Source organism: Triturus cristatus, chromosome 11, assembly GCF_964204655.1.
Source record: "Triturus cristatus chromosome 11, aTriCri1.1, whole genome shotgun sequence".
NCBI classification, from domain to species: Eukaryota; Metazoa; Chordata; class Amphibia; order Caudata; family Salamandridae; genus Triturus; species Triturus cristatus.
This window is the reverse complement of record NC_140594.1, coordinates 1,113,682,723-1,113,707,589: the sequence shown is the minus strand read 5'-3', so window position 1 is coordinate 1,113,707,589 and position 24,867 is coordinate 1,113,682,723. Positions and strand designations below refer to the sequence as shown.

At 44.3% G+C, this 24,867-nt stretch overlaps 1 protein-coding gene across 5 annotated transcripts in view; it reads right to left on the bottom strand.

Moving 5' to 3' along the window:
• ABCC5 (ATP binding cassette subfamily C member 5) overlaps positions 1 to 24,867 on the bottom strand; it is a 343,171-nt gene that overhangs the window by 202,465 nt on the left and 115,839 nt on the right. For 2 of the 5 annotated variants that reach the window (XM_085635619.1, XM_085635620.1), the window contains exons 5-6: positions 11,279 to 11,426; positions 3,479 to 3,712 (exon numbers count right to left, since the gene is read on the bottom strand). In XM_085635619.1, the coding sequence (XP_085491745.1) occupies positions 3,479 to 3,712; positions 11,279 to 11,426 (382 nt within the window). Of the gene's footprint in view, positions 1 to 3,478; positions 3,713 to 4,285; positions 4,335 to 4,871; positions 5,895 to 11,278; positions 11,427 to 24,867 lie in introns of those variants that run through there. The other 3 variants (XM_085635623.1, XM_085635621.1, XM_085635622.1) reach the window with 3 other exon arrangements.

Here is a 24,867-nt window from a genome sequence, read left to right as displayed (position 1 = left end):
ATTGGTCTTAAGGAACCGTCCATTTTGGGAATCAGAAAATAGAGAGAGTAAACCCATGAACCCCGATACTGAAATGGAACTGGTTCTATAGCTCCCTTTTGTAAGAGAGATTGCACCTCTTGTTTGAGTAACTGTAAATGGTCTGACGACAATTTGTGATTACGAGGTGGAATGTTTGGTGGATTAGAGGCGAGTTCCAGACAATAACCATGTTGAATAAGGTCTAACACCCATTTGTTGGTTGTTCTAGATTGCCAAATGGGGAAAAATGGTTGAAGTCTTCCCCTACCTTTGTAATTGTTTCCTCAAGATCAATCTCTGTAGGAACGTCTAGAGGAAAAGGATTGACTGTTGCCTTTGTAAGAGGAATCATTTGGGTCTGAGGATGCGGTTTTGGACCCTGCTCTGTTAAGTGAGCAGCGAAAGGAGCCTCTATTGGATGGGGACTGGAGCGCTCCCATAGATTTTGCAACTTCAGTGTCCTTTTTCATTTTTTCCTAGGAATGGTCGACTACAGGACCAAACAGGTGTTCTTTATCAAAGGGGGTGTTCAAAATGAATTGTTGAAACTCAGGCTTAAACCCTGAGATCCTAAGCCATGCATGCCTTCTAAGGAGACTGGTATTGACTTCTCTAGCTGCAGTGTCGGCTGCGTCTAAAGCACATCTTATTGAGGAGTTAGAGACGAGTTTCCCCTCTTCAACTAACTGCTGTGCCTTATTTTTGTGTTTGTCTGGGAGATATTGGTACAGGTGTTTGCGCCAGTGGTTAGCAGCTTGAACAGCTACTCGTTTTCCAGAGGAATCTATGAGTTTAGATTCTTTGTCGGGGGGGGGTGCATCCCAAGAGGTTTGAGAGTTAGCTCTTTTGCAAGCATTGGACACTACTAGGGAGTCAAGAGGTAACTGTCCCTCAACAAACACAGGTCTGATGGTGAGGTTTTATATTTTTTTTATCTACCCTTGGAGTTAAAATACATGCTCCGACAGGTACTTTAAAGATATCAGAGGCATGATTCATCATGCCTTTAAGCATAGGGAGTGTTTGACTTGACCTATGTGTGGACTCAAGTGTTTCAAACAAAAAGTCCTCTTCTAATGTTTCTTTATGTAATGTCACCCCATGACATCTTAAATTATTAACTGTGGGGAAGATGGTGGAGATGGAGAGGGTTGTGGGGCAGGATAAACAGGGCTGGCAGCCATGTCCGTCTTTCTTTTAAAAGGAATCTTATCAGTAAGTAGGGTCCTCTGCAGGAAGCTTGTGTTTTGCTGGCGTTTTAGCCAACACAAACCAGCATCATGATTAAAGTTTTTTCTGTTTGGGATCCAATTTAGCTTTAAAGACGTCTAAAATTGGTTCTGGAGGCTCAGGAACACGGTCCTTAGATTTCGGAATCAAACTCGACTGGTCTTTGGTAGTGGACTGTTTCAGCTTCGAATCTTGTTTGTGTTTCGGAGCAGAGGGTTTCGGCTCTGAACCAGATTTGTCCTTGGAGCCCGATTATTTCGGATCCAAAGGTAATTTTGGCCGACTCGGTCCAGAGCCGGAGGGCTTGACGGTTTGTTCGGTGCAGAGAGGTGGGTATCGGAAACATTGTCTCAGTGCCACCTTGGGCAGAAGTGGTGCCGTAGCCTTATACGTTTTGGAAGAGGATTTAGGGGGAAAGGGGTCTTCGGTACTCACGACACCTTGTCCCTTAGGCACATCTTTGGACTCCAGATCGATCTCGGAATCTGACTCTGGAACGGAGAGGCCCTCTTCTTCTGCGGCGGACGCTTCGATCTCTTCTTGGTCAGATTCTTCCCCGAAGATATCCAGAGTGTGTTGGATGTTTTTGCGTTGCATCTCTCATCGTCTAGCCCGACCATCGTGTAGAGTCTTCTTGGACCGAAACAACTTACAAGCGTCGCAGTCTTCCTCCTTGTGCTCCCGAAAGAGGCACAAGTTACCAACTTGATGTAGGTCAGTGCTAGGATATTTAGCGTGGCACCGATGACATAACTGGAATGGAGTCAGTTTAATCAGAAAAGGCTGGACTGACGCAGCTAGGCCCGACGGCCGCCCACAAGGTTTTCAATCGAAAATGTAGAGTTTATCGAGCCATTTGATACGTGGAGAACAGGGAAATGCGTACAGAAACAATACCGTCAAGGGTAGAGTGGATTTAGCACCGAGGACAACACACGTCCGAACAAGATGGCGGAAAAAAAAAAAAAAAAAACAATCTAACAATGGAGCGGATGCCCATGCGCACTATCAAAGAAAGGAGGAGTCACCTTACCTCGTGACTGGAAAGACTTCTTTGAAGAAAAACAACTTGCAAACATCCAGACCCAACACTAGATGGCAGGAGTATGCAAAGCATGTGTATCTACAGCGCACATGCCTTCGAACACACAGATACTGATACAAAGCTTTTATATATACATGATTTGGGGCTCAATTCAGAGAAAACAACCTAAAAATGTAATAGGAGTCGGTCTCCACAAAGGATTCAAACCTAAGAGAAGCACGGTCCTAAATCTCCACCAGCTTTAATAATCTGGTCCATTATAGGAATTAAGGGGTCCTAATACGATGCTCACACTACTGTAAACACTGTCGCAAGATCAAAATGAAGACTCTTGAAACTCAGGATGATCGATGTGGGGATAAAGAATGCACGGGGGGTGGGGGGGGGGGGCGGTAACTGCCACAGTGACTCTACTTCAGAAGACAAACCTCTTGCCTGAGCCCTCCTCTATAATTGAGATGAACTCAGACCATGCAGTCCTGCAGAGGGTAGCTTACTTACATGTCCACACTCAGTCTAAGAGATCTGCTGTTTTTCAAACCGAAGTCATAAAAAATGCACACAGTGTTGCGATCTTTCCACTAGGGTTTGAAAAGGAAACATCAAATGTTTACCTTAGACAGGACTTTACCTCCCTTACAGATTAAATCACTTCATATCAGTTCCAAACTCTTCCATGAAAAAATACATAGTTTCTGTACTCAATCCACACAGCAAATCCAGAGTTTTAGCAGGAAAAGAGGCTGTGCATTTCAAGGGCTTCCGCATGGCAACCAAAATTCAAATCCACAGTCACTCTAGGAAGATAACACTATAGAGGTATCAGCCTGTACCTCAGGATCATTCATACATACACGGGCACTGCACTCTATGCTGGCAGGCTGTTAATATGACCGAGCTCATTAGAATTTGGTGAGCCTTACTAGTGCTCTGCCCCTTCACAAAGAACTAGAAACTCCATGCTGAAAGCAAAACTGTAGAGGCAAGTGAGTCTACAATTAGAGATAGTACCAGTTCCATGGCTTTACTAAAGTGCTATGTACCACCAACCAAGTAAAACCCATAGTGCAGCATTCTACCCATCAGCAAATCCACTTTGCTGCCTTTCTGGGGATATGATGCAATACATAAATGAAGCTATAAAAAAGAAATATCCTGTCTGGAGGTCCTCCAGCGCCTTACCTCTCCCAAGGACTTCTCTTTGATATTCTTCAGCTTCAGGATTTTCTTGAACGCCAAGGTCAGGATGGCACCACGAAGCCTTGTACTGGTCCGGTAATTCAGAGCCCAAGTGAGTGCTAAACACCAAGATCGAGCCATCTCCGTCAAGAGCAAGCCGAACACCAACAGCAAGCTGTAGGGAAGATTGGATTCGATCTGCTGGGAGTACTCCAGGAGACGTTTCACAACGAACGCCTATCAGGGAGAAAGGCAGATGGCGTGAAGACCCACTACTGGTGCCCTCTATAACACCTTCCAACATTTGTTAATATTAAGGTAGAAAGAAGAATTAGATGGAGAAACCAACAGACTTCATCATACCCATGTATCAACTTTAGAGGCAGAATGTGTTGCTATACCTGGTAGAACAACAAAGAAGGCCAAAGGTTCAAACACTAAAAGGAAATACTTAACTATTTTCTTCACAACCCTAAATAAACATTCCTACACTTCAATGCATTTCACGTACAATTAAGAAATAACCCTTTTAGTTAACCACTCGACCCTACTCCCTCTCACCAAAACAAGTTTCATGGGCCATAAACATAGCATGTGAGCACCTACTATTCTTACACAACACAAAAATTGATTGCACACATCTGTGACACCAATTCATTATCTAGAGAAATTACAAACAATTAAAAGGAAATAAATACTTTAAATATACAGCAGAACACATAAGACTTTGATTTAGGCAACATTTAAAAAATATTGTCATTATGTATTCAGTGTTTTCAACGTGCTTATTTGATAAAAAGAACAAAGTACCTACAGTTGTACGGAAAGAGGATTGTGAAGGGCATTTTGCAATACAATCCTGAAAATAAATACGAGCAGTTTAATAACACATGAAATAAACTGTAGAGAAAAAGAAAACAACACAGGTGGAAGAAACTAATATCCTGCTAACCCTCATCCCCCAAAAACAAGAGCACATGCCCCCAGGATGCCCAGAAATGACTCCCAGAGCAGAATTAAGTTGTTGGGCTTTAACTCCAAATGTAAGCCTGTCCCCACCCTCACCCCTCCCTCCCAAAAACTACCATGTTGGTCTACGATCTGCATGGTATGTGGGACTCAGGAGCAAAGCGCAGTGGAGAAATAGAGCATGGGGTTAGCAATAGGAAATACGAGGTACTTAGACATAGCATGCGTTTTAAAATGTATTATTATTATTTTTTTTTTAATAATATTGTTTTAAAAAGGACTCAACCTTTGAGAAGCATGTTAGCAGGGGAATGGCCAGCCTGGTTGCTGAAAGTGTAGAATGATGGAGGGCCAACAGAGATGCTAAGGCTTTAGGAGCGCACGCGCAAAAAGGTACGAATGACTGCCGAACGCATTTTTCGCTTACTAAGCAATGTAGAAGCAGGAGCCACACGAGGATGTAATGCTGCAATCCTGGTGCACCAACTTTGTTCTCTTGTTGCTGAAGTGGAACAGAGTAAGTCTACAGAGGTTTTCTTCAGGCAATGCCATTTTTATTATGAACTCTTCATAATTTTTTAATCCTTCATCAAATAATTGAGAATACATTTATCTGGCAAAAACATTCCAGAATACTGAGGGACAGGATGAAAGGCAAAGGAGGGAGTGGCCAGGAGAGACTTAAGATATAAAAGATCGTTCAGCTGCATCAGTTTCTTCCAGTTCTTGTACATTTGTACATTTTTATTCAGAATGTTTTCTTTCAGGAATGGGTAAACTCTGCTTTCCTCCCAAAGTCTGCAACTTTGCCCAGTGTTTCATCGCTTGTAACCCAAGAGCCCACCAACTGCAGACTCCATTTTTCAAAAAATGGTTTATTTTTGTTTCTGGGTGTTAAAAACAGAAGTCAAACAGGGAGGTCTTTTCTACAGTGACAATTTCTTCGAAGGGCGACACTGCCCCAGTAAGTGACTCGTCTTGGCATTAGATTCCAGCTGAGATCTTGTTTCATCTTAATTCTCATTCCTCGATTTCTTTTTCTCTCACAACTGCAGTGTGCAGTTTACAAATGAACAGGGTAGGTCGTATCCATATTTTGGTCCAGTCAGCCAGTGCTTAAATGCTGCAGGTAAAAGGAGGAAGAAGGGAAAATAGCAAGGGGGGTCCTTTGTCCCCCCCAACACTTTTCCAAGAGCTTAAAAATATTAAGACGTTCATATGAATGAAATAAGTATCAAATCAAAATTGATAAAGTGAGAACTGGACACAATCTGCAGGTTAAAGAATTAATGAAAAAGATATATTTATCATCACAGTGCATCATATTAACTTCTGAACGAAAAATACCTTAAATAATTACTGAAAGGTAATTTAAAAAAAACAAAAAATAAAATGGACAACTTAAATAATCAATTTATCATATGTGTAATATAATTTTACCAAGAGCATCTTTTGTCTCTTGTAAGCATTCCTGTTTAGTAAACTTCTCCTTACCTGGGAATGTGGCGTCCAGGTGATTCTGTGTAGCGGGGACCTGCCCAATCTGACCGCAGAATACAGCCGTCCTGAAAATTCTAAAGAACAGCTTCTGTCATTGGTCCCACTACAGAGTAATGGCCCCAACTTTCACCCTCCCCACATACCTCCCACAACCCATCAGGTGTTCAGATCCATGGTCTCTTAAGACACGCGTGCACACATGTACTTTGGGGCAAGACACGCATAGCGGGATCCTGGGGAACACACAAGTCCTTTTTTGCCTTATTACCCTCCCCAAGCCATCTCCAAAAAAAGACATTTGAAAAAGCTTCAACTGATTAAATGAGATAGTGAAGAACTGCCATAAATCCTGCCCTAAGAGGGTATGCTCGTATTACGGTATAGTTATCGTTTGAGGATTGAAAGAATCCCCAAAAATGTACTGCAGTTCTGGTTCTCAACTATTTTAGGTATTTTAGGGTGTGAACTCTTCAAACGTCCACATTGGATCACTGAGAATAAATATTCTACTCCTCCCTTGTATTACACTGCCAAGTGAATGGTGGCCTGACACTAACCACTGTAAAGCACTAGTAAGGACATTCTAGATCAGTAATCTTTCCACCGACTTCAATTCTCAAGATCAGATTATTCTGTGGGTTTCTATCAGAGGATTATGTGGGTTTTTATTCATCCACCTCTTACTGAGAAGGCCCGATGAATTGGATACAAACACACACACACCCCTATCTATGCAAGATGGCCAGAAGGATCTCCTCCCCGCACGGCCACACACCACAGGTGTACACAAGGGCCTCGATGGCAAATGTCACTCAGCTCACACAGTAAATGAGTGTCTTCAAGGTGATAACGCCGACTACCTGAGCATGTTCACTAAATCACACCAGAACAAACCAATCATTTCTAATCTACAGGTATGATTATCTCCTATACAAGTGTAGTGGGATAGCTGCCAAGATTACAAAGACAACCAGTAGAAGCAGGCAAGCCATACGTAACGTCTATGAATCTGTAGGGGGAAAAGATTACTAAAACACAAAGATTACCTGACAGAAGTACATATAGGTTGTTGCAGATCTATCTTCCAATTAGCAGACGAGGTAAACGTCTACCGCACACAAGGCTACTACCAACCGCCTCACTGATGCAAGTGTTACCTTTTTGTTAAGAAACAACTTTTGAAGCATTCATTAGGGCATGACCCTTTTAATTTCATCCTGCTACTGCCTGAAGGCGAGGTCATTGGTCTTCACTAACTGACCTGGTTCGTTTGGGAGGGTTGTGGGAATCAAGAGGGTGAAGGTGTTAAAAGGAAAATCCTAATCACACCAGACTGCCTTGCTGTGCTTAGTCATTGACACTAAACTCTGTCAATACCATGAAAAATATCTACCAAAAAGGTCTAAAAAACATTCATCTTTGTAATGCCATGCATGCAATCTTCAACATTACACCTGTATAAACTTCTCAGGTTCAAAAACATACAGGAATGTCAAAGAAAATAGTGGTCCTAGAAAAACACTAAGCAAGAATGCACAATCCAGTCAAACACAGAAAACACCAGTACACCCCAAGCAACAACCATATTACCAAAACCATAGGATGCAGGGGTAAATCATCAAGATCCAGGAGAGGTAAACCCACTTCTGCTTACACCAACACAAAAGAGAGCAATATTTAACTCTTTCACCCCAACAAATATGGCTAAAAGGTTTCAAGACTAGGACTTCATGTTACCACTGCCACTTGAAAAAAATAACAGAGATGAGTTTTTGTAAATGTGTCAAAGCGGATGATTTCTAGAATGAGAATAATCCCGAAGGAGTAGACATGACTTTGTTCTCTGACACAGGAAGAGCCCAATCTTTCATACAATATGGACATCATATTGGGCTGATCAGTAGAAGAAGCGCAGATACCCATAAAGCTAAGCCCAGAGCTTCTGGAGGAAAATAAACAAACTAAGGCTCGTTCTTTCATTCAAGTTTGAGGTCTTCTCTGCTTGCAACAATATTAGATTGGTTGAAGCCTTACCTTAACCTGAATCCAACTCTTAAAACCAGGTATTCCTTGACTTTAACTACAGACTATCAGCATTCTAAATTATATGTATTTTATGTTGCACCATGTAACCTACCCAAGTCATGTACCCTGTACCAGCTATATCAAACTTGCTGTGCTTTCCAACATCTTTGGTGTGTATTAAATAAAGCACCGTTATTACTCTTAAAAATATTGTGCTCTCTGTGCAGTATCTGAAATATATTACTATGCTTGCCAGAGTTGCTCCCTTAAGTCTTATACTCATTGTGGCTGTCCCCCTCTTTGATGTTTCTGTGGTGTGGTGCAGTTTAGGGCAATAAAATTAGGCTCACTGCTGCCACACAGACTATGCAGCTAAACATAGTCTTATTTTTTCATTAGGCACGGATGTTCACCACACGACTTGATCCGCCTTCAGGATAACCAAATGGTACGCACATTATTTTTGTATACACTATTTTTATATATAATTATCTTAAGTGTCTAGCATGAAACTCTAGCAAGCATCCAAGAATTCCCATGCCTGTTGGGACACCCTGGTCAGATGAGCTATACCACTAACATTAAATCGTGCATTACAAGCACAAGGTAACATGCTGCCTCCAAACTAGAATGCTGAATTTATTTCAGTGGTAGAGATCGTGTTTCGGTGTTCAACAAACTTACATTTGCTTTGAAATCCCTTTGAAATCAACTTTACCTTTAGGGGCTAATTGGCCAAAGCATCATTATTGAAGGACAATAGGACGTTTTGATCAAGAGTAAAAAATTAGGCAGACTGCCTTCAGATGTTTGAAGACATTAATTTACTGCGCTCCGGGTCTCTTAAACTGCTCTACTAAATGACATTTCTGCAGAAAGCACTTCATTCACCACGGAGAGATTGAAAACTGTAAGAAACCACAGGAAACACCAATATGGCAAGTTGGAAACATGACAGGTTAACAGTCTCCACCAACAACAGAAATATTTCAAACAATAAGGCTGCAAATCCCCTCGAAGGCGTCTGGAGGGGACTAAAGCAGCCAAACGTTATGAAATGTACCAAAACCATGGACTTAATGCAACCTACTTATGGGACATTTAACTTCTGAAATAGGCAAACTGAAGACAGCTGATCAATGCTTGTGATCCCCTTCTTATACTTCTCAGAGTTCAGGTCATTATTCTAATAGGGGTTCATATCACAAATAACCTGCACCATCCTAACATGAAGAGCTTATGAACGTACATTTGCAATTTAAATATTCTAAACTGCTTTAGAAACAGTGAACATATATGCAGCTATGTAATTCTTCCAAATAATTGCCATAGGGGTCCTAGCAAGCAAGTTAACCCCATGAAGCAACTTAGACAGTACCAGCTTTGAGCATCATGGGTTACCCAAACGGAACAAGAGTTATCCCTGCCGACAGAAAGAGAAAAGTTAAAGATCAGTTACCAGCCCCTGAAGTGTACCAATGACAGAAGCTCTTCTTGGTGAAGCTGGTTGTGTTAATTTCCCTCAATCACTGTAATCAGCACAACTGGCAATTTTACACAGTGAATGTTGTCATATGGGCAAATCATACATCAGCGATTCTAGACATCGACAGGCATCAAAGAACTGCTAGACGTTAAGCAAGTCAGATCTTTCCACACATCCCGGGAATGCTCTGAGACTCAAAGGTCCCCCTGCCATGTCCAGGACAGCCAGGTAGTTATAGAAGATCTGCCTTACCGTCACGCACAGCAGTGACTCGCTGCATTTTTAAAAACATTAATAGTGTGCAAAAGTAGGTAAGCAGTAGGCATTTTTGAAATCAGCAGAAATGCTCAAAGTATTGTCATCAAACAGTCATATGGTCATCAATTTTCCAGTAGCTGATCACTGCTAACATACATCAGGTCATAGCAACTCAAACCAGTAGTGAATGTAAGAGCTTATAAGCACTTTAACAAAAAAAGATCACAATCAATTAGCATTTAGGTTCTGTTCTTTAATTACACCTTAGCAGTGCAAAACTCATCTGTACTTACCCATGAAAGGATCATCCAGCGTTACAGCACAGTGACAAATAGAACTACAAACTCTTCCTACACTTCAAGACAAATTTGTAAAGAATAAAACATTTTAGTGAGCAGAGTAGCCTGGCGGTTATCCCGCACAGGGTGCGCAGCGAAAACAGATGAAGAGACAAGATGGAGTCAACAAGAATAAAGTAACATGAGCAAACTCAATAAAAGACACCCAATATATGTGCACTATGTCTTAAAGGAGACACTGGGATTAACACCAACATAGAAACTACGCAGTATGGTTTGAGCGGGTTCCATTGAACGTTACACTGCATCGCACCATCACAGCAGCAGTTTCACAAAGAAGGCCTTGAAAAGTTTCAAACTTTGGTAGTCTCAGTGAGGAACACAACTTTATGCTTATCTCACTAGCCCTTGGCGCTATTTTTGTGAATTAAACCTCTGAACAGCTGCCTAACAGAATATCCTGAGGACTACATCAAGTTTCCATTTGAAATGGAGGTTAGGAAGGACTAAATAAGTTGGAAGAAAGCAGATGGGTTCTGCACATGTGTTAGACATGCCTTCCCTTAGGAAAGAAAATAGGAAGCCTTAGGTGACATTATCAAATTTGGCAACTAATATTATGACCATCTATGTTACAGAAAAGTGGTCTTTCCTCAAACATAATTAACCATAATTAAAGGCAGCAAATGCTTGCCGAATCTTCAAATCTATACATAGTTTTTAAAATATACATGTTGCTCATCTGCCCCAATACACAGAGCAAAGGGTATTATCCTGAATGAGTCACAGGAGCACCAACCTCCTAGGAAAACACCTATTGCCTACTTAGCCACTGCTCACTGGAATGTTATTCGGTCAGTCTGTTACTCACAAAAACCTTCAGTACTCTTCAAAGAACTGGGAGTTAGAGGCAATCAGTCAAACGTCGGCTACGTCAGGATTTTCCAGGATGGTGCTTGCAATACTTTAACACTGCCTGCCATATTATAACTACAGGCTTCTATTGGAGCAGGGATACTTCAGAGAAAACCAACATTGCACAAATGTATCAAAAATGCAGATTAACCCGTAGGATTTGCTCACAAAAACGGTCAGGACCCGAATAATTACTTGCGTAACAAGTACCATCAATCAAATCCACTTGTCTACTAGCCTTTTTACATTTAGTTTGCGTATGGTCAGGCTTGAAAGGCAATGGTGGGTAGGGCACAGCTATAGCCATGGGGTCAGCCAACTGTGGTTATTAAAAAGGATGGAAGTACTTACAGGGCCAATGAAACCAGCCAGCTGGGAAAGTATCAGGCACAAAACGGAAATAGACAGCCTGGTTCGACAGAACATCCAGACTGCCCGCCGGAGAGATGCTTCTTCGGCCCCATGCTCCTTCAACTCTTCCTGCCACCATCGATCCAACCTGAAGAAATTAGAAGAGAAAGATGAGAAAGATGAGAACCGGATGCCTAACCATAAGATATTTTCCAGGCAAAAAGGAAAGAAAGCAGCATGTATGAAGTGCTCACACATTATAGTCAAATGTGTCTTACAGCATCCAACCTGTATGGATCAGCGACTCGTCCTTGTCCAGCACAAGGGATGTGGATTCAAACCCTGTCCAGATAAAGGATTACTGGAATTGTTCACAGGTATTTCCAACTATGGAGATATTTCTTCAGAGATTAAGCTCTAGATGTTAGTTAGTGAAGTTGATGTTGGAGGGCTCCTCAGACTAATGCTGGACTTTAATCAGTTTAAGGCAGTCCTCACATTAACTTAACAGGGTCCCTTAGTGCCACCAAACGGTTCATTGTTTGGCAGTAGGACATGCACAAGACATGCAATTGGGCGGTAATGAGGATGAAACAATAGGAAAGTGGCTTATTATGTGGTGTCGTTGCGACACCTCACCATGTAATATTGTCCCAAATTCTTATGTGCAGTTAGGTTTCTTTAATAAAAACCCTCAACTTAGTCCTGGGTAGTTGTGGCTCAACAAAGTCAAGTGTAAAGCATTTAGAAATACCAAAACCGTTATTAAGTAGAAAACACTACCATAAACATCTGGTCCCAAATGAAACAGAATTTTTTTTAAAATCTTAAAATAGTCACAAAAATGGCAGAAATGTATCGAAGGAAACCGGAGATATGATTTTTCAAAGATGCAATAAAAAGTTTTAGGTGGTATAAAAGTTAGTAGTCTACTGGCAAGAAAGGCTACTTCTCTTTACTTATACAGGCCACAATGGGTTCAGGGAGACAGTTACCTATCACTTACAGCACTATTAGGGTCCTCAGTGACTTTCCCATTAAACGCAGTCCAGCCAAGAAGTGGTCCTGATGCTAGGTATGCAGGATGCTGAGGATGCTCAGATGCTGAAGACACAACTCGTTTCCCAGTTACAGCAGATCCAGTGGTTGCTCACAGGTAAGCAATTATTGTCTGTCTGGGGACCAAGGTTAACTTCGACTACAGGTCCCACAGGCCTGGGGACTCTGACAAGGCCACGACTCGGTGGCCTAGTAGGCACTTTGGCAGGCAGGCATTACTGGGCAGTTGGGCTCTCAAGAAATGCAGGGTTCTTTAGCTTTTGGTAACCTGAAGCTCACCAGAATGCAAGCCGACTAGCCCTTGGAGTCGCTTCTTACGTCTTGGCACAGTGGAAATATTTTCCATGAATGGGTAGCGCAGATGCAGTCATCTTTGTGGGACCCTTCGGTGCAGCAGGTACAGTCCAGTCTTTGGTGCAGCCTCTCTGTTGGGTCCAAGGAGCAGCATGGCAGTCCTGTCTTCTTTCCAGTCTAGTAGTGATCTAAGGACGGAGGGCTGGGTTGCCACTTTTATGCCATGTTCTCATTTGTGGGAGGGGAGGATTCACTAGATAATAGGCAAATAGTACACACGAGGCAACCATTCCTACTTTACATCCCTGGGAGTTTGGCTACCAAAGAATCAGAGGATATCACTTCCTACCTGAATACAAGATGGCGCCAGCCTTCTTTCCCTATGAGGAGCCCTGAGCAAACCTCATGGAAAACCTAGTCTCCAACAGGTTTTCCCCCTCAGGAAGAGATGCCAGCCTGTCTGCATACAAAACAAGCATTGGCATAGCCAATAGGTCTCGCCTTTGGGACCTTATACGTGTTTAGCCATGCAACAGTTGCATAACTAAATACTTATAAGGGCCCAAAAGCGAGACCTATTGGCTATGCAAAGCGGCCGTGCGGCCGCGAAAGTTAAAGTGATCGCGATCGGGATCACGATCAAACATCAAAGCGGCCGCGATAGTTAAAGTAATTGCGGTGAAGCGCGGCGCACGCGCCCGCGCACTTGCACTGTAGCTCTAGGCTGGCCTGGTAGCACTTTTTGGAGCCCTCTCAATAAGTCTCGCCAGACCAGCACATGCGCTGGGTCAGGCGAAACCTAAAAAGATCAGGCAGGCAAGGTGAGAACGCCATTTGCTTCAATGAGACATAGCCTCTTTAAAGCTGGGCCATCTGTGGCCAGCGCCCAGTAGTCATCCTGCTGGAGGAGGTCACACCTCCTAGGGACTTTGTCGTATGTCAATGAGCCAATCCGGTATTAACCATTGTCCACATTCTTTGTGGTAAGAGCACATGCAGTGGGGCCTGGATAGCAGACCCCTGTGCACTACAGAGTTGAAAAACCAGCAGCATCATGTGAGAAATTGCCATCTTTCTTGCATGGTATGCCCCCACTTTTTGCTGAATTGCTGATGTACTTTGACTGAGTGTGCCCTGGGCTCCTGCCAATCAGGTGCCCAGGGCCTGTGTTCCTTCCCTAAAACTGCATTGAAGCCTAAACCCAATTGGCATATCTTTCCACATGTTAGCTCCTGGTAAATGGAACCATAGGTACCCAGGGCACTGTGACCAGAGAAGGCCCCTAAGGGCTGCAACACTTATTGTGCCACCCTTAAAGGCCCTGTACCATGACACACACACCGCCTTTGCAGACTGAGTGTCTTGGTGCAGAACAAAACAGAGTCGACATGGCACACATCCCTGTTTGCTATGCCCACAAACACACTGCCCTGGCATACCTCAGTCACCCCTCTAGCTGGGTGCACTATGTCAGTGGTGAGGGTACAGGTGCGTGAGCTCTGTACTCCTACAGTACCCAGGTCCATTCCTGGGCACTGTAAGTGCAGTGCTGCCATTAAGAGTATATGCTGCTGGGAGGTAGTCAACACGAACTCCACAGCACGATGATGGCAACACTGAAGACTAAGTTTAGTATCAAACTTCTCAGCACATTAAACCCACACTGATGCCAGTGTGGGATTTAATATAAGATGCACAACAGAGGGCAACTTAAAGTTAACCCCTGAACCTAACCCACAATCCACGTCCTGCCTGAGAGGCTGTCTAGACTGCCACCCAGCAGACATGTTGCTGGACCCCTGGGTAGAGTGTCATCCGCTCTCCTGGTCCTGCAACAATGCACATCCTGGGCGAGGTGCTAGGTCTCCTCCCCCAGGATGGGCAGGGGAAGCTTCAAAGGCATGCCGCCTTTGTGAGCCTCCCCAGACCGCTTGCTGTACTCAGCAACTGGTAGCCGCCGGTTCTAGCCCCCACTCTGGCAGGAAGACTGGTGGGAAAACCCAAGTGAGAAAAGGGGGTGTGCCAGCCTCTGCCAACCCTACCCCTCAGGTGGGGGAGGCTAGGTGAAGCACAGCTCCAGGCTCTCGCCATCTTGAAGATGGGAAGCCCTACCCAATCAGGACTAGGCTACTGCCCCCTCCCACAAGAGATTGGCAGGATAGGGGGTGTACCCACCCCAGGGAAGGGACCCATTGGTCCCTGCCCTTTACCTACCTGTAAACGCCCCTAAATTTAGTATTTAGGGGCACCCTGAACCTTCCTTCCTCAGATCCCGAATCTGAAACAAGCAAGAAGAAGAAGAAAGAAGACCTGCTGTGCAGCTGCTAACAAGAGGAAGACACCAACTGACTTGGCCCCAGCCCTGTCGACCCTCGAACCTGCTCCTGCTAAACCCCGGCGTCTCCAGTGGTCAGCAACCTCGAAAACCCCGGAGGACCTGACTGCCTTGTGACTCTAAAAGACTGGGACTCCCACGAGCAGGGGATCTGCTCAAACCAAGTAAACCCCTGGTGCGAGCCAGGAACCGAGACTCCTGCACACTCTGCACCCGCCAAGTCTGGCCTGTGCCGGAGTCGACGAAGACCACGAGTACGTCCCTCCGGCGACTGACCAAGAATCCAGCACCCAAGGACCCTCCTCAACGCTCCTGACGACGCCTGCAGCCTCAGAACCAGGGACCCCTCCAACCGCGACCAGCAGAGGGTAAGATTTGCCGACACCAAAAGGCACCCCTGCGCCCTGTGGCCCCCTGTGCCCAACTCCTGGGTGCCTACCTAACCTACAGCTTCCCAACTTACCTCTCGAAGTGGTGGTCGCACCAGAAGAATCTCCGTCCCCGAGCTTGCAGTCTTTATTCATCTGGTAGCTTCTCCATTGAAATACATTGAGCGCCTGATGGCTCAAAGCACCCTGCACCCAGCCGTCCAAGCGCCCCTGGAATTGCAACATCTATCCTATTCTACTTCCCCACTTGCCCTGTGTAAGTGTCCAGGAGCCCAGCTCCCACAGCCTGCTAGCAGCCACCAAACAAAGGCCCCCTGCCCGCCACAGGCTAACATTGGGCCTAACTCCCTCTGCACCCGGCTGCCCCTGTGCCGCTGAGGGTGTAATAACTGTACCTACCTGACCCTGGGAGACCCCTGAGTCTATGCCCAGAACCTTAACTCTGGTTAAGTCGAGTACTTACCTGAAAGCCGGTAACTCACTTTTTCTCCATAGGGTAACTGACTGGTTTCACTTTGAAATTCTTCTGTCGAGTTTTGAAATTTTAAAATATTCACTAAAAATCAGCCGAACAAAGAAAACGAAATTACTCACCTGTTATGAGGAGAGATCCCAGTGCTGGATGTTGGTGCCCAGCACTGACCCTGAAAAGTAATTACAACTGTACTTACCGATAACTTTATTTTCCTCCATAGGAAAACATTGCCTGGTTTTTGCCAGAAATTCTTCTTCGATTTTTGAAACCTACAAATAATCCTTAAAAATCGCGTGTGTAACAAAAACTATTTCTTTCAACTGTTTACAGGAAATGCACCAGGGCTGAATCCAGAATCCAGCCCCGAGTAAGAAAATCATATGCAAAGTAACTGAAATTGCATTTACTAAAAAACTCCCATTGAGCTCAATGTTATAATTGTGTTTGAATTGTGTTGCCTATTGCAACAACTGTAACTATGGCATCTAAAAGTCTATTGCTTATTGAAAGTATACAACTACAGAATGTTATCCTGAGAAAGTATTTTGATACCTATTGTTGGTTCTAAAATAAATCTACTATATATTTTTGTATATAAAACAATTGGCCTAGAGTTCAGTTCTTGAGTGTGTGAGACCATTTGCTGACTGAGTGTGTACAACAAGTGCTTTACACTGTCCTCTGATACTGCCTTACTGCTCGACCAAGCTATCACTTTAGAGAGTAAGGTTATATCTAACTTTAACCTCTGCCAAACCTCTGGGGACTGTGGACTCTGTACACCCTGTACCTATTTGGGGACAGTATATACAGAGGCACTTTTACACATCAGTTAAGAAACATGGTGGGGTAATCATAAAAAGAGGTTTTAATGGGGAGTTATTTAAAAGGAAAAACAAAATAAGGAACATTTTCCCACAGGATTTGGTACTTGGCTAACAATTAACTATCCAGAAAACGATAAGAAAAAGTCACTTGAATGAACGAAGGTGAAATTGGAAAAATATGATGAGCTACCAATTGAGAGAACATCATTAAAACGTAACCAGGAGAATTCCCCCATTTGGCCCATCTATCTCTTCCCAAACTGAGGACTCATCCTATCTAAACAATATCGAGTTTGTAATGGACAAATGGCTTCATCCTACTGAAACACTAGCAAATCATTTCTCAAAGGGGTTTTGGTTCCATGAAATGAGATAAAAAAGTCAAAGTGGGCTCTCCCTTCATGAGAAGTGTCAGACAAAAATGGTGCCTTCAACTGCAAAATCCTTGAGTCAATTTAGAAGGTAGCAGGGAGGATGAATAGTACATTCTTTGGGCAAAAATCTGCCAATTGGGGACACTGCTGTCTAGTCTATCACTGGACTTAATATGGAGCAGAAGGATGTGCCTTTAGATGAAGGCTCCAACCACATCAGAAGCCACAATGCTCCTCCACAGACTAGATTTCTGGCACAAAAGTCAGACTAAAAAAAATGTATGTGTGCTTTTCTCCTTGAATCCACATGTTCCCGAATAATTTTTGTATCTGAATTGACACCAAAGCCTTTTGTGAGGGGAGCAATCTGATCTAGCAACGCCAACCCACTGACTTGATTCTAGAGTCTCCTCGCAATTCTTGCAAGTAACCAACTTTTTTCTTTTGCTAAAGCTTTGGGCAGTGGGTTGTGGGGCATTTACACTGTCGCTTTATGGTTTGGGGTGTGGGTGGGGTCAACTGCCACATTTTTCTATTAATGTATATGGATAGAATTACTTTCTTATCCTCAGTGTATTTTTTGGCCGCTGTGGCCATGCTCTTCTGCAAAAATCCAATAACATTTATTATAAATAAAAAATAAATAAAACTTTGGGCAGTGTGGAGAACCAGCAAGATTTCTACTCATGTCCTTGCAGCTGTGCACACTAGACCTTACAAGTAAATCAATATTCCTTTCCTCCCATACACCTACATTGTAGTTGGCATCTAAAGGCAATGTGAAAAATATAAGTGATGGGGAAAGACGACACTGAACAAACAGGCATGTGATGGATAGCAAAAGGGCTACTGGAAAAAAGGTTTTAGACTTGAACGGTAATTTCTTTGAGTAGAATGAGAATTTCAGCCTTCACAGGGTTACATGTCACGTACATCTTCAAGTAATTATCTCTGGAGTCGAGCCTCAAATACAACCATGTATTATCCACACTCAGTCATCACAATTCCTACCCCAAAAAGTGACTTTAAATGAGGGCAGAGGACAGGAGATCACAGCCGAAGAAGCTTTTCAAGTTAAGGCGATGGGAGCAAAGAGATGTCAACACATTAAGCAGTACCTGGTCAGTGTGAGGGAAGCTCAAACAAAACAGGTACTACAGCTGCGCTAGACCGGATACCATATGGGTTGGTTGAAGTGTCTTAATGAAACAAAATGGATGCATGTTTCAAAGATGAAACAAAATTCAAAAATAAGACTGGGGTTTCCATGGATTGTTAAACCTTGGCATTTAACAAATGTCTAATAAAATTCTTGAACCTCTGCTAGACGTGACTGGGAAGAAGATTAATAACCAAAATAATGCAGTTTATAACCCATATAGGAAACTATTCAGGTCCTTCTTACCGATCTAACACCATTAAACTTTCCTTTAGGCCCCATGTTATATTGGGTCCATAAATCACTTGATGATTTGCTGGCCCCAATTACTTAATTTGACGTTTGATTAGTTTTAAATGTGCAGAACCACCCTGCCTCCGAGACTAGACTGATAGGTGAATCCTCTTATTGAAAAATGATAGTGCATGGGATAAACAGCTGACAACAATAACAGAAGGACTCGTGGTACATCACCTGGGTCCATCAATGGATTTCAATTAGGTCACCCAGATACTTTTAAAGATTTACCTTGTACCTCCTGTTTTCACTACTAGAAATGTATGCATTAATTTACAAAGATAAGCCGGTAACACTTAATTTAGATGTGTGTGTGTGTGTGTGTTTATCAACCAAATTTCATTTATGCCTTAGATTTGGTGTCCAAGGACTATACAAAATTGGCTAGCTTTGACCCACTTTTAATCAAATGCTTAAAAAATAGATTATATTAGGATGCACCAGAAAGTGAGGACTGTGTGAAATACAAGTATCTCCACTAATGGCTATTCATTTATTTTTTGCTTCAGGAGAAGTGGGTGGCATGTCTCGCTTGCCATGGCGAGCACCAACGTTGAATGATAAAAGCTAAGGCAAATGTCAGTGCACTTAATGCCTACGGCCAACACCTCGTAACCACCCCATCTCTTCTGACCTCAGAAGTTAAGCAGGGTCAGGCCTGGTTAGTACCTGTATGAGACAGCCTGGGAATACCAGGTGCTATCGGCTTTTCATCTTTTCTTTTTGCTTTAGGAGATGTCTTGCTTGCTATGACCAGCACTAAAGTCGAATGAAAAAAAAGCTAAAACTCAAAATTTCAGTGCACTTAATGCAGACAGGAGAAATAGTGTGTCAGACCCTTTTCTGGGGACCACAGGGTAGATACTAGGCCCCAATCGTGGTGGCTGGTTTAGTTTGTCACTAATGCTCTGCGTCTAATCTGCTTTGGCTCTGCAAACCGTGCCAATTTGCAAGACTTTCAGCACTTGACTCAGGCTAGCGAGGTCATGAAGTCCAGGGCTTATCAGGGCAGTAGTGTGAGAGACAAGAACTCAAACCTCAACAGCCAATCAACAGACATAATACATGACCACCGCAATACATATAGAGATACAATTGCAGGGTTGTAATCTCAGTTACCATCTTCATCAAGGCGCTGCACAATCTTCCGGTATTCTCGCTACCTGCTATGGGGGATATTTAATGACTATAGACCAGAGTATACTGTAGGCAAAAGCAGTAATTAGGCACAGGAGCAAATTCCTTCAAATACCCCACTGTTCAAATGTGCAACTCCGTTCAAAGTTTTTACACCGTGCGTTCATTGGACAAAAAGTCTTATGTCCATGCAGCAGATTTTTCTGTGCACTATATTCTCTCGTTCCACCACAAGCTAAATCATGCTTTCACCGGTTGGTGTTGCAGTTCTAGCAGTGCGGTAAGTGTTGTTCGCAAACCTTACCCGGCAATGTCAGCTTCAGTTCTGCTACGGGCAGCGGCACTGACCTTACGTTGGAACAGGAATCGCAGGATACAGTTGTCATGGCAGGCTTGTGCAGCAGCACACCTCTATGGCAGCAGCTGCCTGCACAGGCAGGTGTGGACAGGTGCTCAAGTAAAGCAATTGCAACCTCCAAGCCCATCGCCGCTTTCTGCTTCGGCAGCGATAGGACTACTCTTTCCAACATGCGCAGCGGCAGGATCATTCTCTCTGGCTTATGGTTGACTATCAAACGTCATAGTGAGGTCTGTTCTAGCAAAGTCTTGGTGCAGTTCATAAGGAATATGCTACTTACCAGTATGCATCTGTTCTTGGCATGTAGAGCTGCAGAGTCACACACTGAGGATAAGATCGCCATCTGGTGTTGGGCTCGGATGGTTGCAGGTTGTTGTTGTCTTCGGAAGAAGCCTTTGGTCACGAGATAGGCGACTCCTCCCCTGGACAACAGTGCGCACGGGCATCCACTCCATCGTCAGATTGTTTTTCGCCATGATGGGAAAAGATGGAGTGTATAGGAATGAAAAGAAAGGATGTCCATGTGCAATGTCTAAGTAAGACAAATGCTGGAACAGATACAGGTCCCGGGGAGGCGGGTGGGCGTGTGTGACTCTGCAGCTCTACATGCCAAGAACAGATGCATACTGGTAAGTAGCATATTCCGTTCGAGGCATATGAGCTGCAGATCACACACTGAGGATAGACTATATAGCAGTGTCTCCCCTTAGCGGTGGTCACCTGTATCTGTTGCAGCAGTTTGAAATAAAGTTTTTAGGACAGCCTGGCCCACCGAGGCCTGTTGTTTGGCTTGCACATCAACACAGTAGTGTTCAGTGAAGGTATGCGTGGTAGACCACGTGGCTGCCTTGCAAATGTCTAAGGGAATGTTACCTAAGAAGGCTATAGAAGCCCCTATTTTACGCGTGGAGTGCGCCCTAGGGGGAACTGTAAGAGTACGTTTAGCCTTTTGGTAGCATATTTGGATGCATTTAACTATCCACCGGGCTATACCGGATTTGGAGATGGGATTGCCTTAATGTGGTGGTGCGAAAGCAACAAAGAGTTGTTTTCTCTTTCGAAAAGGTTTTGTCCTGTCGATGTAATAAAGCAAGGCTCTTTTGACATCTAAGGTATGTAGGGCCCTTTCAGCTACGGAGTCTGGGTTAGGGAAAAAGACCGGTAGCTCTACTGATTGGTTAAGGTGGAAAGCGGAAATCACTTTTGGAAGAAATTTAGGGTTTGTCCCAAGAACTACTTTGTTACGGTGTAGTTGTAAGAAAGGTTCCTCTAGAGTCAGGGCTTGTATTTCACTTACTCTTCGTAGGGAAGTGATTGCGATAAGGAAAGCTACCTTCCATGTTACAAACTGTAATTCACATTTGTGCATTGGTTCAAATGGGGGACCCATAAGTCTTGTTAGAACAACATTGAGATTCCACAATGGGGAAGGTGGTAATCTTGGGGGAAGAATTCTTTTAAGACCTTCCATAAACGCTTTGATGGCTGGTACCTTAAAGAGGGACAGGTGTTGCCTATTTTGCAAGTAGGCTGCCAAGGCTGCTAGGTGTAAACGTATAGAGGAATACGCTAGGTTGCATCTTTGCAAGTGTAGTAGATAGCAAATGATGTTTTGGATGGAAGCATCCAAGGGATGTATGTCATTATTAGCGCAGTAGATGGCAAATCGTTTCCATTTTGCGGCATAACATGCTCTAGTAGTAGGTCGTCTGGCTTCCTTTATGATATTCATACAGTCTGGAGGGAGGTTGAGGTACCCGAACTCTAAGACTTCAGGAGCCAGATTGCTAGGTTCAGTGTTTGAGGATCTGGGTGTCTGATTTCTCCATGGTTCTGGGTTAATAGATCCGGGGAGAGGTGTAGCTTTTGATGTGGAACTAAAGATAGTTCCAGAAGTGTGGTGAACCATGGTTGACGTGCCCAAGTGGGAGCTACTAGAATTAGTGTTAGCGACTGTTGTTTCAGTTTGCGTACCACAAATGGAACGAGTGGGAGAGGCGGAAAAGCGTATGTAAATCTGCCTGACCAGTTCATCCATAGGGCATTGCCCTTCGACTGTGGGTGTGGAAACCTGGCGGCGAAGGATGGGCATTTTGTGTTTTCGGGAGTGGCGAACAGGTCTATGTCTGGTTGTCCCCATTTTTGGAAGAATGGGAGTAGAACCTTGGGGTGTAATTCCCATTTGTGGATCTGCTGTGTGTGGCGACTTAGGAGGTCGGCCACCTGATTGTGGATCCCTGGAGATGTTCTGCTAACAGGTAGATGTTTTGGGGAATTGCCCATCTCCAGATTTGCTGTGCCAGTTGGGACAGTTGGAGAGAGTGTGTCCCTCCCTGTTTCTGTATATAATACATTGTCGTCATGTTGTCTGTGCGTATGAGGACAGTTTTGTTCTTTAGGTGTACCTGAAAGGATTTTAGTGCCAGGAACACCGCTAAATGTTCTAGGTGATCGATGTGGAGCAGTTTTTGTTGACTGGTCCATCTGCCCTGAGTGGTATGTTGAAGGAGGTGGGCTCCCCACCCCGTGAGAGATGCGTCGGTAGTCAGCACAACTTGTGGAAGAGGCTCTAAGAACGGCCGCCCTTTGGACAGGTTGATGGTGTTCCACCATTTCAGTGAGCGAAGTGAGCGACTGTCCACCAACACCAGATCGGTAAGTTGTCCGTGAGCTTGGTTCCACTGTCGTGCTAGACATTCCTGTAAGGGACGCATTTGAAGTCGTGCGTGTGGGACTATGGAGATGCATGACGCCATCATGCCTAGGAGCTGCATGAACACTCTTGCTGGAAGAGATGGATGAGTTTGAAATTGAGAGCTGAGATTTTGTATACTGGCTATCCTGGCAGTGCTGGGATAAGCTATGGCTTTGGATGTATCTATGGTTGCTCCTAGATACTGGTGTAAGTGGGAGGGCTGCAGATGGGATTTGGGGTAGTTGATCGTGAATCCCAAGTTGTGGAGGGTTTGAATAGTGCGATGAGTGTGCAGAACGCATTTTTAGTGAGTATTGGCTTTTATGAGCCAATCGTCCAGATAGGGGAAGACATGGATCTGTTGTCTTCTGAGGTGCGCTGCCACGACTGCTAAGCACTTGGTGAACACCCTGGGTGCTGTTGTTACTCCGAATGGGAGAACTGTAAATTGATAGTGTTGCCCGTCTACCACAAATCGTAGATATTTTCTGTGAGCGGGATGCATAGGGATGTGAAAGTATGCGTCCTTGAGGTCCAATGTGGCGAGGAAGTCTCCCTGTTGTAATAGTGGGAGGACTTGTTGGAGGGTGGTCATATGAAAATGATCCGAATGTATATACTGGTATAGTAGTCTGAGATCCAGTATGGGCCTTAACGTTTTGTCCTTTTTGGGAATGAGGAAGTATAGGGAATATACTCCTGTTCCCCGATGTTGAAGAGGGACTGGTTCTATTGCATGTTTTTGTAACAGGGATTGAACTTCTTGTTTGAGGAGAGAGAGATGATGTGAGGACATTGGACGGTGTTTGGGCGGTATGTTCGGGGGGGATTGTATTAGTTCGAGGCAGTAGCCAGACTGGATAATTTGTCTTACCCACCTGTCTGTGGTGATGGAAGTCCAGACAGGTAGGAATTGTTGGAGCTGCCCCCCGACCGGAGTGGAATGGTCTGGGGGGAGTGGTGGCAAGTCACTGTTTAGTGGCTGGGGAGGTGCGGGTGTTGTTGTCGTTGCCCCGCCCTCGACCTTTGTTGTTGTTTCCCCTATAACCCCCTCGAAAATATCCTCTGTTAGGGGATGTTTGTCCAGAATTTTTAAAGGTGGACGTGGTCTCAGTTCCCAGATTTTTGGAGGCTCCTCTATAAAAGGAGCGACGAAAGGAACCCCGGGTTTGAGGAGACTGCAGTGCTCCCATAGATTTGGCAGTCTCATTATCTTTCTTCATTTTTTCTAATGCAGTGTCCACTGCAGGGCCAAATAGCTGCTCTTGGTTAAAAGGTTGAGCTAGAGTCGTGGTTTGAACCTCCGGTTGAAAACCGGAAATACGGAGCCAGGCATGTCGTCTGAGTAAGACGCTGGTATTGACCGCCCTAGAAGCAGTGTCTGCTGCATCTAAGGCGCATTTAATGGAGGCATTAGATATTAATTTGCCTTCTTGAATGAGGTCAGTAGCCTGGGATTTAAAGGGCTCAGGCAGATGTTGCATAAGGTCCTCAAGTTGGTCATAATGCGCTCTATCATACCGGGCTAACAGGGCTTGGGTATTGGCAATACGCCAGTGGTTTGCCGCCTGTGCGGTGACTCGTTTGCCTGAGGCCTCTAAAAGCTTAGACTCCTTGTCCGGGGGAGGCGTTTCTCCAGTTGTCTGCGAGTTAACGCGCTTCCTGGCATTTGACACGACCAAGGAGTCTAAAGGGAGCTGAGCTTTAATGTATGCAGGGTCCTGCGGGGCTGGTCTGTATATTTTTTCAATGCGGGGGTTGAGAACCCTAGCTCTAACAGGGTCTTTAAAGACTTCAGTGGCATGCTTTATAACCCCTTTAATCATGGGCAGTATGTGAACAGTTTTTTGTGACTGCTCAAAAGTATCGAGGAGAAAGTCCTCTTCAAGGGCGTCTGTGTGCATTGTGACGCCATGGAATGTTGCTGCCCTATTTATGAGTTGGCCAAACCCCAAATGGTCATCAGGAGGGGAGGGCTTGGAAGGGTAGGTAGTGGGGTCAGGCATGTCAGGTACTGGATAAGACCAGTCATCTACGGGTGCTGTGTCTGGGAACGTAAAAGGGTCGTTTGGATCAAGAGGATCATTAAGGAAATCAGGGTCCGCCCCTCCCCCTAAATCATCATTATCATCCTGTGGAGGTGGTGAATGAGAAGGAGATGGTAAAGGTAAAGGAGAAGAAGGAGGAGGA